The following is an 18,040-nucleotide window of genomic DNA, read 5'->3' as shown; positions in this document are numbered from 1 at the left end:
GCAGGCCGTCGTCGGATGGGTGTTGAGGATGGGGTCGAAGGTGCGGAGTATGGGGTCGGCGGGCGATGGAGGGAGTCTCCCGGCGATTCTCCACGGCTGGCGGTGGGGTCGGCCGACCCCGCCCGACCCCACCTAGATCCGCCACTGAGTGTGGATATAGTTGCGCTATCTGAGGAGGTAGACGTGGTCTCCGAATAGAATGAGGGGAGTGAAGAGCCGAGTGCGAGCAGAGAGGCAACCGAGACGGAGGACGAGCTCGTGGAGGAGAGAGAGAAGAGCAAGGGCCGTCCCAAACGGTGAACACGTCGGCCCCGAGAGATACCAAGATTATATATAATATATCTTGAGTTTCCTTATTTAAGTAGTATTTTGTTTTAATTCTTTTTGAGCAATTTATAATTAATGTAATCTAAAAGTTCTGTTTCAAGTTTTCTTTTTTTTTATTCTTTCCCCACGATGTTTAGAAGGTCGAACCAACCTAAAGTCCTAGAATATTATGAAATGGGATTCTGTAAAATGAAATCATCAATCAATATTAGGATTTTCCATATTATTTTTCTCTCTTTTCTCGCAAAAACACAACAAACCGCCAAACCCTAGTGGGTGCTGGATTTCTGTTGCTCTACGGAAACACACTCCCACGAACGGGCCTTCCCTCGTCAGTTTCTCACTGACGGAACATCGATACGGGTAGCACTATATCAAAATTAGTTTAACTTTTTTTTATTTAATAATAAATTTGAAATGATAACAATAAACATCAAAATGGTTTATATATATAAAGGGGATATATCACATTTTGAAGTACTCCTTTTGTCCCATATAGTTGAATCTTATTCCCTTTTGAATTATTTAATTTCATTATAATTGAGTAATCTCTTCTTCTTTTTTTTTAAACAAAATCCACATAATTTATCTCGTACTTTATTCTCTCTTATACTATATTCTCTCATATTTTATTTTTTTATTTTATTTTATATTATAGTACTTTATTCTCTCTTTATTTATTTATTTTATTATCTCGCTTACTTTATTTTCTTTCCATTTAACTTACTAAACATAACATTCTTAACAGCTCAATGGATGGTTGGAGTATCTATTAGTATCATTACTTTGACTATCTATTTATTATTTTGTGGATTCGTGAAATTAACTCTGTGGGATTTTTTTTTTAAAATTAACTCCAATATAAGTGGGAAATTACAAATAAACTCCTATACAATAGATAAGAGGAAATTACAGGATGGTTGGAGTATCTTTTACTATCATTACTTTGACTATCTATTTATTCTTTGGTGGATTCGTGAAATTAACTCTGTGGGATTCTTTTTTTTAAATTAACTCCAATATAAGGGGGAAATTACAAATAAACTCTTATACAATAGATAAGAGGAAATTACAACTGATGTCAAGATGACTCGAACTCGACACCTCATGTAATAATGTCTAAGCTCCTTGCCGCTAGGACAAAGGCTCTGGACAAATTAACTCTGTGGGATTCAAACCTTTAGTGTTTGTTTATAAATAGAAACTTGAACATTGATATGTAAATTAGACATTTTGAATAGTAGAATAGACTTGTAAATGTTTCATATACATCAAAATAATGAAACTCCTCTATCTTTGTGTAGTCTTTTTCTCACCCAACTTAAAGTAAGGATATTGAAACTATTTTATAAAATTAAATCCGCAATTACCAAAAGAAGTCGAATATTCAAAAGATACATGTCAATTTCCACTTGGATACAAGTTCATTAATTTCCTCTAGTCAGCAAGAATTCAAAATCCTATCCTAATTTCAATATTCAATTTTTTATAAGTATGGAATTAATCTCCAATTTGAAAAATATACTGTCCACTTGGAGGACAACTGGATCTTTTAGGAGGAAAAAATTGGTCTTGTGAATATTATCATTTACAATTTTTCTTTCGCCTTTAGGGAAATAACGATCCAATATTTTGACCTACAACAACATACAATAAATTGTGTTAAATTATGAGCTGATCTATTAGTTTTTCTATACATGGCCAACAATTTGAGGAGTATCAAAATTTTGTAATATTAAATTTTGAGTTTCGAGATGCTATCGACCCCACATGCAGGGTGTCGCAGTTGAATTTATAGCTGCGAACAACTTTTTTTAGCTGCGGAAATGGCGCCGCCCCTATTGTAAGTGTTCACCTTATAGTTGCGGACAACTTTTTTTGTAGGCGCGGACAAATAAACTGGAGCTGTGGACAAAAAAAGGAGCGGGGCTATTGGGCCTGTCCGCCTATAGTGGATACTCTAATAAAATTGTAATCTTAAACTTTGCACTTCCCTTTCCCTCATATTATCGGACCCCACAACGAACGTTTTCTGGATTCGTTACTACATGGAGAGGAGTAACTCCTCTTGTGGTAAGAATCTTAGTAGGCGCCATTTTCAAACCCCAACCACAACCATGCCATAAATCACTTCCATTTTCTTCTGCAAGTGGCTCAATTTCATCAATTTAGCAAAACCACTCACCCTACCCTACATTTAACACATGTTATTTATGCTACTACTACAAAACTGAAAACTTGTTACTCCAACACATGCCAATAATCTTAGATTATTTTCATATTTCCAACATATAACAATGCTGCTATCTGCAACAATTATTTTTGACAAATATTCTCTTAATATTTAATTGACCTTTCAAGTTATGATTGGGTGGTGAATTATTTGTCAGGAGCCACTGAATGTTTGAGGTTTATCCCCCACAAACTGAGTTGTGAAATGACATAAAATCAATTCATTCCATTTCTACATCTCTTTCTTTTTTCCTTCTTTGTTTTTTTCTGGGCTCCCTACTGCCATGTTTCTTGCATCATTGAACTCAACCACTCCACTACTATAAAAATAGGTTGTTTGTGATTACTAACATGATTCTTGCTTCCCTAATTTGAGATAAAGAGAACAAATTATAAGCTGTACAAACAAATTTGGTTACAAGTTAGGCAACAAAAATCAGTTGCATCAAAAGCACGATTTATTTTAAACACAAAACCAAAGACAGAGACATGAATCAAATCACTTCCATCAAACCAACAAACTATTCACAAATTACACATTTCTATCTCCACTACCTAAAATTTAATCAAAACTTTTCTATCAAAAGAAAACAATCCTGCAAACGACGCCGTTTCGCGGTATGCCTCAATCTCAACAAATGCGTCAAAATTGGAACAATCACTTGAAAAAGATCGACGACGGGAGGCGGAAGAAGCCGCTCCGCCCCAACGACTCTACCCGTAAGTACCTCCAATCGTAACGGGAGGAGCCAGCGCTCAAGGTTAGTACGCGACTACTTCTGCGATAACCCGGTTTGGGGAGATACGTACTTCCGTCGCCGTTTCCGCATGGGGAAACCGTTATTTCTCCACATCGCGAATACTTTGCCAGCCCGGGAAGAGTTCTTTTAGGAAGGGTTCGACGCGGTCGGCCGTCCCAGCCACACGACGCGCAGAAATGTACTGCAGCAATCCGCCAGCTTGCGACTGGACAAACGGCCGACATGTTCGACGAATATCTCCACATCGGAGACAGCACTGGGCGAATGTGCTTGCTCAAATTCTGCCAAGGCGTCGGGCAGCCTTCACCGACGAATTTCTCCGAAGGCCAAGCACGACCGATTGTCAGTTCCTGCTCAACCTTCACGAAACAGTGCACAGATTCCCCGGGATGCTCGGCAGCGTCGATTGCATGCACTGGCAATGGAAGAATTGCCCGGTGGCGTGGAAGGGGTCCTACACGAGCGGCCACAAAGGCACCCACCAACCGTTATACTTGAGGCCGTTGCCGACTACCGCCTTTGGATCTGGCACGCGTACTTCGGGTCCCCGGGTCGAACAACGACGTAAACGTGCTCCACCAGTCCGACCTCTTGACCGAAGTTTGGATTGTAAGCGCCGGCCATCAACTTCGTCGCCAACAACCGGCTTTATAAAAATGGGGTACTATCTCGCCGATGGCATCTACCCGAAGTGGCCTACCTTCGTGAAGACGTGCAGTGGGTCTGCGAACCCAAAGCAACTCTTTTTGCGCAGAAGCAGGAGGCTGCTCGCAAGGATGTGGAGAGGACGTTCGGGGTTCTCCAAGCGCGCTTCAACATCATCAAAGCCCCGGCTCGTACGTGGTTCATGGAAAACATGGTCGACATCATGTATACGTGCATAATCTTGCACAACATGATTGTCCAAGACGAAGGACCCGAGGCGGGAAATTGGTTCGACGACGAATCCCCCGGAAGCTCAACCGCAAGTAGTCCGCCTCGAAGTGGAGCGCATCCGTCTATACAAGAACGGTTATCCATTCGTGCAAGGACACGCGACTCTAGTGCCCAACCCCAACTCCAACATGATCTAATTGAGCACATTTGGGCAAATTTTGGCGGATGAAATTATTAAAATTGTGTACTTTTATTTTTTTAGGATTTTAATTGTGTGCTTTTTATTTTTTTAAGTTTAAGTTGTAATTTTTTTAATGTTGTGTGTTTTTTAATAAAGTGTGTGTTTTTAAAGTGTGTTATTTAAATTGAATTGGTTGGAAATAAAAAAAATGAAATATGAATGAATAGTATTTAAGGAACGGTTAAGGAACAGAGGGTTGCAGGTTCCGTTCCTTAGTTAAGGAATGGAGTAAAAAGTACAGTGAGGCCCTCAAATAGTGGTTTAAGGAACGGTATAGGAACGGTATAGGAACAGCGTTGTGGATGGCCTTAGAAATTTCGAATGGAAAAAGACAAGATTGGTATCAAATTTCCAAGCTGGCTGATTTTGGCGTATTCACAAGGCAATCCAATCATTAAATTTCCAAATATCTTTTGTAAAGACAGCCGCCTGTTCACATGAACAAACTAAAATCACCATAAACTACTAGTACTAACAAGCAAGAGACATTAATATATTCAGATTCATTCATTCATTCATTCATTCATCAGCTTCATGTAAGACAACATAGATATAAACAGATTGTTCAATGTCTTAATTTCTTGATGTTTCTTCAAGTAATTGGGCGGCTTTATCGACCAAAAAAGAGGAAAGCAATAACGAGAGTGTGGGTGGCGAGGGGGATGAATAGAGGTTTTTATGTACCTATTGGATATACAAGTTTCCTACCACAAGCTTATTATCTCTTTGTGATGTTATCTTTCTTTACTGTGAAGTCCCATAGGTCCCCGTATTTCTCGTTGAAATCCCATATGTCCATGGTGTTGTAATCGGATATCAGCTTGTCGCGAGCTCCTCTCTCCATGTTGTATATTTGGGGCTCGAAGTTGTGTGGCTCACTAGGTTTGTCCATCTCGATAATGCAAAATACTACAGTGAATACAGCTGCACCGATGTAGAGGTACTCCCCCTGCGAGTTTAGTGTGAACGAAGCACTTATCAGAACAGGACGGAGAAACATTTGAACAAAAAAATTGTGATACGTAGGTAGCATAAATGTTGTCTGTGATATTGTTTACCGGAACATTAAAGTACATCCCAGCAGCAATAGCAGGAAGAAATAGCCATGAAATAAGACCTGAGTCATATAGAAACAATTAGGAATCTCATTGTTACATATTTGTTGTAACATGGATATTGATTAGTATATTCATTTGATACCTTGGAATCCTGTAGGAGGATCCATTGATGCATAATCTTCAGCGATCGATCCCCAAAAAGAGCCTGAAACAATCAAAGTTAAAAGATAAAGATGGTTTTCAACATGAATCATGCTTTATCTTTGCATTTCAAACAACAATAAAGTAGAGAACGACGAAGAACATGACTAATTTTAGCTACAAATGGCACTTTCATCAAAGACCAATTGCCTATTGCCTAATACAACTCAAGAACTTGAGCAAACATAGCAATATCTAGATGCATATTTGCTAATAAGAAGAGGCATTAAAACAGCATAAGGTCCGTGGCCAGCTCTCATATCAACAACTTTGTTGTTTACATCATGCATAACTACCACAGATAAGCCCAAAAAAAATATAATTCACATAGTTCATGTTGGACAGGTTGCCATTTGGGTGAACAAAACAAGCCACGCGAACTCAAAAAAACACCATAAACAACGAGTATCAGAGCTCCTCCGCAAACAAAAAACCACATAGCGCAATAAGTGCTCTTTCATTTCCCCCCTTTCCTTTGTCACAATTTGCAATCTTATCAACACATGTGCCCCCGAATTAGCCAATTCTTCAGATTCATTCGTATTATTTGCAAATATTATTGAGTTAGAGGTCAGAACGAGCTTCATCATGTTAACAGTAATGATGATAGTTGTTTGTTTTCTTCTAAAATATGACGAGCTCTTTTGGGCATTTCATTAATTCCATTATACGAAAAAACTAGCATTGACCTATAGCTTACGAGTCAAGGAACTACCGATAATAAGGGCATAAACACAAGGATTACTTAAGACGATGCTTGTTCTAGCCAAAAACAAGCTAACTAATTACACTCAACATCATGAAATGCTAAGCCTCTTTGCAACTTGTGAATAGTTAGGTTAAAAATGACTTCAAAATGTGCCAAGACCAAATATCTTAGTATGTAAAAATGACTGCAAAATGTGATTTCTCATCACAATATCTATCAGTTCCTTGTTTCCAGAATTGCAATTTGTGCATAATTAACGATACAACTTAAAACTCCTTAAGTTAAAACAGGAACATAAAACAAACTCATAGTGATGCAGAAGAAAATGTGAAATTAAACGCAACCTCTATCATCACTCTCAAAGAATGTGTGATGGCCATCATACTTCCCGTATACATAATCCTCCTGCAATCAATCAACCAACCAGCAAAAAAAGCAAAATCGGAACAAAATCGTTAAAACTCAAAATCAACGGCAAACAAATTCGATTATTGTAAGTTACTCTAAACAATTCAAATACCTCTAGAATTCCGGGGGTTGCCCAGCGGTCCCTGGGATCTTCATTGAGATCGGGCTCCACTTGCGACATCCCGGCCCGCAATTTCGTTGAATTTGCACCTAGTTTCAGCAAAATCGAGTGTGCGTTTCCATTAATGAGGTCCCTGGGCTTGGGTGGTTCAGATCTTTCGCGGGAAGGTTTGGGGATTGAATTAGAGAGAAGCACTGAGAGTGTTGATGTACCCGCCATTTGCGAAGCTTTGATTTTGTTTCAGTTTTCCTTTTTTTGATTATCCAAACGGTCGTGTGGATAACTGAATTTCTAGTTTTTGCCACGTGTGTTGCATTTGGTGGTTCCACTGGAAACTCTTTTATACTTCCAATCACTTAGTGAATAGAGATAAAAAAAAACATATTATTTCAAATAAAATCATATCTTAAAAGAGTAAACTGACTTCTAAACATTATCATCTTATATTGAATGATCAAAATTAATATATGAGCACCATTTTATCAAAAGCATGAAGACCTCATCTGAAGCGAAGCTTGTATGATCATAACTAACTTCTAAATATCATGATATATATATAGTTTGACAAAATATTGTTTTATTAAAGTAAATATAGCAAGAAGCATGAAAGTCAATAATTGAATAAATTATTGGTATTATTATTTTGTGTAAATTAAATAAAAACTAAAATTTATTTTTATTACTATCATTCATTATTAAAAGAAGGAAGTGAATAAATGGGAGCAATCAATTGTTAACTCATCATTTATTTAAATTTCAAAAGATTAGAAAACTACTAAAGTTAAGGTTTTAGATCAAAATGTCAATATAGTGTATTAAATATATTAATAAGATTCAATGAATATGTCAACATAATTTAGCATTGACATATTATGATAGCTATATTGACATAAAACTGTTACTTGAAACATATAAAATTCAAAAAAAAAAAATCAAATTTTGACATCGGAACATATGTAAATGAGAATTTGTTAGAATCCTTATAAAATTATTTTTAATTTGATATATGTTATGTAAAAAAATAATTTAAATTGAGATAGTTATACTCATTTAAAGTTTTGAGATATTTTTAAAAGTTAGTTATAACTAATTTTTTTGTTAATTGACATTAATACCCTTAATTGACTATTTTGTACACTGAATTGATATCCGTGACTAAATGATCTTGTGCGTTAATTTAATGATCAAATACATATCATTTAGTTGTAGCTAGCAATTAAGAATTAGTTAGCAATATAACATACCCGTAGGGGGTGTGTCTAACTATTTAACTCTGCTAACTCATCAACGCATTGTATTAAAAATGTAAACGATGACATTAAAATATCAACACATAATTTTGCTGAACTTCAATATACTGTGTAGATATTATATGTTGATATTTTAATATCACCGTGTTAATATTTTTAATACACTGCATTGATGAGTTAGTAGAATTAACAATTCAAATAGTTAGTAATATAATCCATCTTTCTAACTAATTTATAGATTTAATAATGATAAATGTGGATGTATTAGTAAAACAAAATAGCTTAAAATAATCGATTCCTGCCCTGCGCAAAGAATCTAGCGAATAAGAGAGAAGATAAATTAAAAAATTTAAAAAGCCAAAAAAAAAGCAATGGTGAAGATGATAACGAATCTGAGACTACATCTCACTACATCACTAACAAATCCACAATCATCCTTCAATTTCAACTCCCATTTCTCACACTCTTTCTTCTCCAAACCTAAACAATTGTCCTCGTCTACACCCTCTCTCTCCCCCTCAACCAGGTACTCCCTAACTCCACTCAATTAGATTGCTTATTACGTATTTGAATGGCTTAGTTTTCATTTCGCGAATTCGCTATGCAACAGTTAACCACTTTGTATATGACGCTGAACTCTGTTTCTTCTCGATTTCTGTTTTATTAAATTGTAAGCAATAGAGCTTCGTGTTTATGTGTTAGTATTATTCTGCGGCAATTCATCGGATCTTCGTCCGCCGTCGCCTCTGCCTCTGCCTCCGTTAAATTGCAGTCCTTGTTGTCATTGGTTAGTTTTTGTAGCTGGGAAGCTTGATCGTGATTATGCAATTATGTTTCTTTTCCCTAGTTGAAATGTTCATTTGAGAATTGTTTCATACATTTGGCATGCTATGGGCAGGGACGGAACCAGAACTTGAAATAAGCCGGTGCTGAAATGTAACGATAAATACGGTAGGACGCGCGATTCTCTTAGAATCTCCAATAGCGGCTCAGTTGCCTTTTCTAGTGGTCTTTAGTGGTGTATCTAGGATTTTTTATTTGCAAATTCTAAGAAAATATTAGTATACACAAGTATACTAATATCTTCATATATTATAGTATATCTTGATATCCTAAGAGTTCGCAAATTGAGTTGTTAAAATATTAATTTGACCTAAATATGGCACTCCAACCATCTGCGATTACTTATCCTACTTTGACTCGTTTCAAATATTAAAAATGTAAATTCATAATGGTACTTCCTTCGTCCGTCATTAGAAGTCTCGGTTTACTATTTTAGTTCGGCCGTTATTAGGAGTCTTAGTTCACTTTTAATATAAATAAGTAACGGAAGGAATAGAAAAAAGTAGTAGATAATGCATCGTTTTATATATTAATTTTATAATAAAGTATGAGTGTATTATAGGTTTATTGGTTTATCAGTAAATCAATATGTATGGGCATAAAAATCGAAAATAAACATGAGACAAATAATTATTTTTATTAGTAGTAATTGATTCTTTAAACAATTTTAGAGATAGGAGTAGTAATATATTCTTAAATTAATAATCACCCTAATAAAGAAATGAAATTACCTACTACTCTTAATCACATAAATCAATAAAGGGAAATAAAAGTTGGCTCTCTCCCCTATGCATCGAGTAATTACAAATTTACAAGTCATTTCTATTCCTCTCTCCTCTGCCCCTGCCTCTCTTTCCCATCTTCTTCCTCCATACACGTCTCTGTAAAAAACCCAAATACACTGTAGGTGACTCTGGGAGGAAAGCAACGGCCAAGCGGGGACTCTGGGAGGAAAACAACGGCCAAGCCCCCGCTGGAGCGGTGGCTTGGCCTATGCTATCTCCGTCCCTGGCTATGGGTTTTAATTCAAATTGCTCTCAATTTCAAGGTTTTTGTTATGGGATTTGGAAAGAAAAAAACGAGCTTCATATGGATATACTTCGTTTTGTTCCTGTGGAAATTAATTTCAATTTTTGATTTTGATGAATAGGAAATCAAGGTTTCTATGTTAAATGATTGTACTCATGAAACAGTTACATGTGGATTGAAATTTTGTAGATTGATAGTAGATTTTACTTTGCTTATCAGATGGTGACATTTTACTTGTTCATTGAGAAATGCTCCACACTTCATATTTTATGTCCAATTTGTAATCTTGATTTGCATGTGCTGCAACTAGAGGTTTGTCAATTCGATCGGCAATGGACAATGCTGGTGGAATCCTCACAAAAGAAGTGCCAGTAGGCTTAGATGCAGCCGCTCAAGAAGAATTTGCTTCTTTGTCTGTGTTACTTCAAGAATTTTCGAAAATCTCCACCATCGATAAAGCATGGACCGTCAAACCTCAGAATGGTATGATTGCTTCTGTTTCGTCCCATGCTATTGCCTTCTGCCTGTTAGTATTCACATATGCCCAAGTTTACTTCGTCATTGAGTTTGACTTCAACTATTTGTTCATAAAATATGTTGCAGAAGATTCTACCAGTGCAATGTTTTTAATAGGTCAACCAGATCTTTTGTCCAACAAGAGGAGAAAGTCAATACTGACCAGTCATATATCGCAAAAGACTGACAGTTCTGTGAGTTTTCGCTGGGCCCCATTCCCTGTTGAAATGACCGGTGTGTCTGCAATGGTTCCCTCTCCGTCAGGATCAAAGCTTCTTGTTGTGCGAAATTCTGAAGGCGACTCTCCAACCCACTTTGAAATATGGGGTGCATCTGAACTTAAGAAGGACTTTGCTATTCCACGCAAAATTCACGGATCAGTATATACCGATGGATGGTAAACAAGCACTATAGAACAATTTCACTATAATGTATTCTGTCTGAGAAAATGTGGAATAACTATTGGAGGGTAAGAGGGTTCACAGTCATTATTCTAGCATCCTATACTAATAGTAGGAAAAAAAATGTTTTTAGCTTACCTCAGCAGTCAGTAATGTTGAGTTTTATAATCTAAGAGGGGAAACGGAAGCTCCATGATCTATCCTGATTGGCTGATTCTACCTTCCTTTCTGTTCTTAGTTTAATTTCTTGAGTTATGGTTGCAGGTTCGAGGGTATTTCATGGAACTCAGATGAAACTGCCATAGCTTATGCTGCTGAGGAACAAGACCTCCCTAAACCAACATTTAATGCTTTTGGGTTCAAAAAGGAGGCTTCTACGGACAATGATTGTGGTAGCTGGAAGGGTCAAGGTGATTGGGAAGAAGACTGGGGAGAAACTTACTCTGGGAAAAGACAGCCGGCACTTTTTGTTATTGATGTTAACAGGTTTACATTGTTAATTATGTTTTCTAATGCTTGAGAAGCTGACTGATTCAGAACCAAAACTGAAAGCAAATATTCTGCAGTGGAGAGGTTCATGGTGTCGCTGGAGTCGGGAGGGAGTTAAGTGTTGGGCAAGTTGTATGGGCTCCATCAGTTGATGGCCAGCAGTATCTCGTCTTTGTTGGGTGGCCTTCAGATACGAGGAAGTTGGGTATCAAATACTGTTATAATAGGCCTTGCGCCCTGTATGCAGTCAAAGCTCCTTCCTTTAAATCAGACACCGGTGTAACCAGGTAGCTAAAATTATAATACTACTACTAGTTTATTTAACTGAAGCCATTCTTTTTCATCTTACATTATGAAAACTTCAATTCTCTTCGCTTGGCTTGGCATAAACCTGCTTGGCACGCTCATTTGGTTTATTTCTGTTATTTTCAGAAGTGATGCAACTGAAGATTCACTGATAATTAAACTTACCCAGAGCATAAGTAGCGCATTTTTTCCCCGTTTCAGGTTTGTCGGCTGATAAGTACATTACTGATATTTTAAATGTGTCATCTAGGCTCAATGTTCCTTAGTTTGCGAAACATCCTATAGAGAAGTCATTTCTTAATAATTGCTTTCTATTTTTCAGTCCAGATGGGAAATCCCTTGTGTTTTTGTCGGCAAGATCTTCTGTTGATTCTGGGGCACACTCGGCCACTGAATCACTTCACCAGATTGAGTGGCCTTTGCATGGGAAACTCGATCCTTCGAAAATTACAGAAGTGGTATGCTCATGTTCTATTAATGTCAAGTAACAGAAAGAATAAGCGAAGTAATATGAATCTCATTGAATTTCAAATGTGTTGATATATGTTCCTGTGGTTGATTAGAATATTCTTGTATCCATTATCATTATGTCATGTTCATGGGAGGAAACTCTTGCATTGTAATAAAACTGTAAAATATTAAATTGCTGGAATACAGAAAATCAAATATTGCTTGTGTTGAAGTCTTCATTTCGGGATCAATAAGGAAATTTGGAGGCAGGAAATTTTGCTTGAATGCCACCATAAACTCATTATTCTAAAGGAATTTAAATGGCTTGGATGAAGTTGAATGAGCAGATTCAGTTAAAAACATCAACCGAGTAGACGTTGCGGAAATCATGTGTATTATGATCTGCTCCCCCAACTTTATTCTTTGCCTATTCTTTGTTATCTTTAGGTTTCTGTTGTCATGTGTCCTGAGGATGGCTGCTTTCCTGGGCTTTATTGCTCTAAGTTACTCGATCAGCCGTGGCTTTCTGATGGTCAAACAATGGTTTTATCTTCTATTTGGGGTAGTGTTCAAACAATACTTTCAGTGAATGTATTAAGGTAACTCAAGAATTATGATGAATAGTCAATATAAAATACCTAATAATCTCCCTTCTCTGGGATAAAAATAATGCCTTTTTGTGCTTTACAGTGGACAAGTATCACGAATCAGCCCTAATAATTCAAAGTCTTCGTGGGACATCCTTGCCATAGATGCTGACAATATTATTGCTGGTACGACAAAATACTGTATATCTGAAGCAGGCTATGCATGTTCTGATTTAATCACACAAAATGATCTTTTATTTTTCCTGTGTTCAAGTATGCAGCAGTCCTGTAAGTATTCCTCAAATTAAGTATGGGAGTTTGGTTGGAAAGATATCCACTAATGCAAAATGGAGTTGGTCAGATGTTTCAAGCCCGCTTACCACATGCTCTGAGAAGGTATCAGATTCATATATATTATACAAATTCAAAGTTCTTTTTTATTTGTTCTTGCTTCTCAAAGTCATGCTTTTCATGCTGAGATCGTTTGCAGGTTTCATCGATGTTGGCATCACAACAATTTGACATCTTGAATATTCCGGTCAGGGATGTCTCTGAGAATCCTACAAAAGGTACGTAATAAGATGTTTGTGTCTGGAGTATTAATTTGGTTGCAGCGAATGGTGAAGATGACTATATATTTTAGCCTGGATAATTTTTCTGATATTGCTTTCTGGTTTATAGTGGATGCTTGTAGCTTTTAGTTGGACACCCAATGCTCATTTAGTCTTTAGTCAGAATGAGCCACCAATGGGTATAGTGAAGTGTAGTTTAAAGCCGCATATTGACCAACTTCTGTCTGTATTCTGGTGCAATGCAACATGATATGTAATTTTAGCATTTACACAGAAAATGAACGAACAGATTTACTATGCATGTTTCTTCTTGTATCCATTTGGAAAAAGTTAAATGCCGACATAGATTCCATCAATATTTTTTTAAGTATATGAGTGATTGATCATGTGTATACAACGTGTCGTGGCTACTTGCTTTTAGGATGCAAGTGGTGTTAGCTTTGAAGTTCATTATGAAAGAGGCTGTATAGCTTTAGACTGTATTAACTGAAATAGTGCAGGATACCAACAATTACACGTAAATATAAAATGTTTTACTCACTTATTTGTCTCTAGATAGATGATGAAGCTGTCTTACAAATATGAATTAACACAGTCGTGCTACTCTGACTTGTAATGAATGGACGGATTTATGATTTCTAATATTTTAGTGTCAGTTATTGCAATTATTTTGTCTATGAAAGGTAGAGGCCTGTCATTACATTGATTTCGAGATATTCTGAATCATTCATGTCTATGAACTTTCAAATTTGTTCTAGGTGCCTGCAAACCATTTGAAGCTATATATGTATCATCAAAATCTAGCAAGTCTGAATCCCCGGATCCGTTAATTGTTGTCATCCATGGAGGTCCCCACACTGTTTTATTGGCAAGCTACTCAGAGTCCTTAGCTTTCCTATCCGCACTTGGCTATAGCTTGCTTATTGTGAATTATAGGTACACCCCCTCCCTCTCCCCAAATTTAAATTGAAGTTAAAGCTGCTTCTGGTTTGATTGCTCTCTAATTTAACTGGTGCGTGGTAGGGGTTCTCTGGGATTTGGTGAGGAAGCATTGCAATCTCTTCCAGGACACATCGGGACCCAGGTACTACTATTATTTATTTAGAATCATTAGTCATTCTTCCCCTTAGAAAATTGTTTTTTAGATTTGGTGATATGTGAGAGGCTGCTCCGCGTTCCTGGTGCTCATGCAGGATGTGAATGACGTACTCACTGCAATAGACTATGTTACTGGCAAGGGACTTGCTGATCCATCTAAAATATTTGTCGTTGGTGGTTCTCATGGTGGATTTTTGACTACACATTTGATTGGTCAGGTAGAATGACGCTTCTGCTACTATGTCTTTTAACAACTCAGGTGATAGGTGGTTGTTCTGGGCTACTTGGGTTTATAATCTGCTCCTTGACCAGTACCTAAGATAAAATTAATGCATCCCGACTTCATCTATCTTATTATTTGGAGTTGAGTTACTAAATTTAGAAATTCTTCTCGTCTTTCCAGGCACCAGAAAGGTTCGTTGCAGCAGCTGCTAGGAACCCCGTATGCAACCTTGCTCTAATGGTCGGCACATCTGATATTCCGGATTGGTGTTTCTTTGAGGCTTATGGAAGTTATGGAAATACTATATACACTGAATCCCCTTCTGCAGAACACCTGGCTCTTCTTCATAGCAAGTCTCCTATTGCTCATGTCTCAAAGGTATGAATTCTGCGGAGACGTTGAAATTTTGAATTAAGCTAATAGAATAGCTAGTTATCGTAAAATTCAATCTGTTAATTCTATCAATATTTTGGTCCTATTAATTTTCACCTCGGGTAATTCTAGTCTGCACGACACAGTGATGCATCTTGTCACATGTAAATACAGTAGTCGATCTACTTGAAATATTGTCCTCTGCTGAATTCTTAGTTCTTTCCAGGTCAAATCCCCCACGATTTTTCTGCTTGGTGCTAAAGATCTCCGCGTACCAGTATCTAACGGAATACAGGTAAGGCCTCGTGCTATATTCTTGAATTAAAATGAAGTATATAAATACATATGCCCACTGTGAAGTTTTCTTACACGTTTTAGTAAAGTTCCAAGTGTGAATATCACGATTTAGCCAAACAAATTGACTGTTTGATGGTCACACTTTTGCGATACATAAAAGCCGTGCCACTGGAAATCTGAGTACAATTTGCATGCAGATTTCAAGTTTTCTATGACTTTTCTGGTACTGTGTCATCTAATTTGTTCTGATTTTTCGGTCATGTAGTATGCGAGAGCATTGAAAGAGAAAGGAGTCGAAACTAAGGTTATCATCTTCCCCAATGATGTGCACGGCATTGACAAGTAAGGAATCTCTCCCTAATAAAGTGGTCGAAACCATGCTTCGTGTCCTAATAAAACGCAGTGTTATGAGTCTGATACATCGTTGTTGTTGCAGGCCACAGTCGGACTACGAAAGCTACCTGAATATCAGTGCGTGGTTCAACAAGCATCTCAAATCATAGACAGATTGCATCAAATTCTTCTCCTTATTGTTGGACATTAATATTCATCTCTGTGAAGGGTTTTGTGATCTTCTGTGTTTTTACCAAATAGTAACAGTTTTATGTATCATGTTTTTCAGGTCATTTTTCGAAGTTACTGAATGCGACATTTTCTCTAATTGCAGTTAGTTTGGGGATCAATTATTTAAGCGTATAGTATGTTTTAAATAATAATAATAATAATAATAATAAATAAATAAATATTAAAAAAAACATATCTCAAATCGTCCTTGTTAATTCAATTTCTATATTGAAACTATCAATTGGTAATTAAATGCATTATGAAAATACAATCTTATTCATACTCATACGACTACCAAAATAGAGATTTACCAACGGAATTGATCAGTCGATAAAGCCTGAGAATCCATTGATAAATAGTGTTACTGAGGGATTTCCGACAGAAGCTGCATGTCATCAATAACCTTGTCGCAAAAAGACTTTATTAATGGAAACATTTCGGCGTAAAATTATCGACAGACACCACAGTCAATCAAATCCGACACCAATATGGGGTGTAAACGACGGTGAGTTAACCGACCACAAGTCCATCGATATTTCCTAGTTTCCGATTCGGGGCATTTTTCCGAGGCATCTATCATTAGTTAATCAGAGACCATATTTTTCTATTTTTTGTTATTCTTGTTGTTTTAACTAAACCATCATATCAATTATAACCGGTAAACAATAACTAACATATGGAAACTATACTGGACATGTCTAAAAATTAATCCTTCAGTCTGGATTCTATGTTTCACTTTGACTCAACCCAAAATTTAAAAAAAATGTAAACGAAAACGAGTGGAAAACTTTAACGTATAGAGTGCATGGGTCGATCATATCTTTTTAGAATCGTCAGGGGTGTAACTTGACTGGTGCAGACTGTTGGGACATTATGAATTGTTCCACCTTCTCTTGCATCGCTGCAATTTCATTTTTCCATTTTTGCATGCTCTCATACTTTAATTTCTTGTCCATTTCCTGCTTAAACTCTTGCCATACCTCTTGTTGCAATTCCTCTCGTACTTCCTCTCTCAATTCCTCTCGCATGGAAGCAACCAAGTCAGGACTCTCTGCCGTGAAACGAGCTGCTACCTGCAGAGCTTTGTGACAAGCTCTCAATCCCGAGCATTCTTCTCTTCTTGTAAAGCTTTACTCCAAAACCGTCATCTACACAGCTTTACTCCAAATTTGTCGCTTGCACCCTTACCTAGTTAATAAGAAAATTTTTATGTTAACAAACAGATATACATATCTGTATATATTTATGTTATATAATCAGCAAACAATATTTGCATTCCTTTTATATGTATATCTCCCATCCATAAAAAGTGTGTAGTGCTTCGAATCATTGAATGACACATACAAACAGTTCCTCACCAAGACACTCCCCTTGACCGCCTATGTATCAAAATATAATAAACATATATTGATTTAAATAATCGACTGCATATCTATACACAATACACTTACCATCCGTCGGGATCTCCCTGGAACAGACACCGACTTTCCTAGATGCTTGCATTTACTAGACACCCCTATGTGGTATGTAGAAGGTGCTCCCACTTCAACATCCATAGGAGTTTTGGCAGCTGATGGTTCAATGAATTTTTCGCCTTTTTGAGTGTTGGCAGCTGATGATTCAATGATCTTTTCACCTTTCTGAGTGTTGGCAGCTGATGATTCAATGATCTTTTCACCTTTCTGAGTGTTGGCAGCTGACGATTCAATATTTTTTTCGCCTTTTTGAGTGTTGGCAGCTGATGATTCAATTATTTTTTCGCCTTTTTGAGTGCTGGCAGCTGACGATTCAATGATTTTTTCGCCTTGGAACCTCCACAAGTGGTAATCCTTTACGAAACCAAACCTAGAAAGGTGATACCTAACTTCCATTGGATCTGTATAGCGCTTGTTATCACATTTTTTTACATGGACACCTAATTCTGTGTTTGTCCAGATACGCAGGTTTACTACTTGCAAACCTTGACGAATTCCTCAAGCCCCTCCAAAAACTTTGGATTCCATCCACCCTCGGGAAGGTAACGCCTATACATCCACTGGCGACTCTCACTCATTGTTATAATCCCTAAACGAAAAATGATCGTTTATAAGATCAGACAGAAAATTATCA

The 18,040-nt window shown here is 37.0% G+C and overlaps 2 protein-coding genes across 5 annotated transcripts; one reads left to right on the top strand and one right to left on the bottom strand.

The window, feature by feature from the left end:
* Positions 1-4,998: 4,998 nt before the first annotated feature.
* On the bottom strand, positions 4,999-7,164 carry LOC121776102 (photosynthetic NDH subunit of subcomplex B 5, chloroplastic-like). The gene is made up of 5 exons (XM_042173236.1): positions 6,926-7,164; positions 6,750-6,810; positions 5,638-5,700; positions 5,496-5,554; positions 4,999-5,386 (listed from the first exon to the last, which is right to left on the bottom strand). The coding sequence occupies exons 1-5, from the start codon at positions 7,151-7,153 to the stop codon at positions 5,156-5,158; spliced, it is 642 nt and encodes a 213-aa protein (XP_042029170.1). The 5' UTR covers positions 7,154-7,164; the 3' UTR covers positions 4,999-5,155.
* Positions 7,165-8,540: 1,376 nt separating this feature from the next.
* On the top strand, positions 8,541-16,050 carry LOC121777697 (acylamino-acid-releasing enzyme-like). Of its 4 annotated transcripts, XM_042175042.1 has the most exons (20): positions 8,570-8,710; positions 8,887-8,971; positions 9,083-9,135; positions 10,367-10,539; positions 10,660-10,969; positions 11,238-11,459; positions 11,540-11,749; positions 11,895-11,969; positions 12,091-12,226; positions 12,666-12,817; positions 12,909-12,991; positions 13,080-13,201; positions 13,296-13,374; positions 14,136-14,313; positions 14,401-14,461; positions 14,571-14,693; positions 14,879-15,076; positions 15,297-15,365; positions 15,633-15,709; positions 15,804-16,050. In XM_042175042.1, exons 4-20 carry the CDS (start codon positions 10,389-10,391, stop codon positions 15,868-15,870), a joined length of 2,313 nt encoding a protein of 770 aa, XP_042030976.1. In that variant the 5' UTR covers positions 8,570-8,710; positions 8,887-8,971; positions 9,083-9,135; positions 10,367-10,388; the 3' UTR covers positions 15,871-16,050. The 4 variants fall into 4 exon arrangements, with proteins under 4 accessions (XP_042030975.1, XP_042030974.1, XP_042030976.1 ...); XM_042175043.1 differs by lacking the exon at positions 8,887-8,971 and having other exon boundaries at positions 8,594-8,710; XM_042175041.1 differs by lacking the exons at positions 8,887-8,971; positions 9,083-9,135 and having other exon boundaries at positions 8,541-8,710; positions 10,663-10,969.
* The last annotated feature ends 1,990 nt before the right edge of the window (positions 16,051-18,040 follow it).

Source organism: Salvia splendens, chromosome 18 (genome assembly GCF_004379255.2).
Source record: "Salvia splendens isolate huo1 chromosome 18, SspV2, whole genome shotgun sequence".
In the NCBI taxonomy this organism is placed as follows: Eukaryota; Viridiplantae; Streptophyta; class Magnoliopsida; order Lamiales; family Lamiaceae; genus Salvia; species Salvia splendens.
Note: the sequence above shows the minus strand (reverse complement) of the source record. Positions and strands in the feature narration are given on the sequence as shown.

Coding starts and splice junctions, on each gene's coding strand:
- LOC121776102 (XM_042173236.1), bottom strand. CDS start 7,153: ATGGCGGGTACATCAACACTCTCAGTGCTTCTCTCTAATTCAATCCCC. Junction 5,701..6,749: donor CTTTGAGAGTGATGATAGAG/GTTGCGTTTAAT, acceptor TGATTGTTTCAG/GCTCTTTTTGGGGATCGATC. Junction 5,387..5,495: donor GGATGTACTTTAATGTTCCG/GTAAACAATATC, acceptor CTAAACTCGCAG/GGGGAGTACCTCTACATCGG.
- LOC121777697 (XM_042175040.1), top strand. CDS start 8,556: ATGGTGAAGATGATAACGAATCTGAGACTACATCTCACTACATCACTA. Junction 14,314..14,400: donor TTGCTTATTGTGAATTATAG/GTACACCCCCTC, acceptor GGTGCGTGGTAG/GGGTTCTCTGGGATTTGGTG. Junction 15,710..15,803: donor GATGTGCACGGCATTGACAA/GTAAGGAATCTC, acceptor TTGTTGTTGCAG/GCCACAGTCGGACTACGAAA.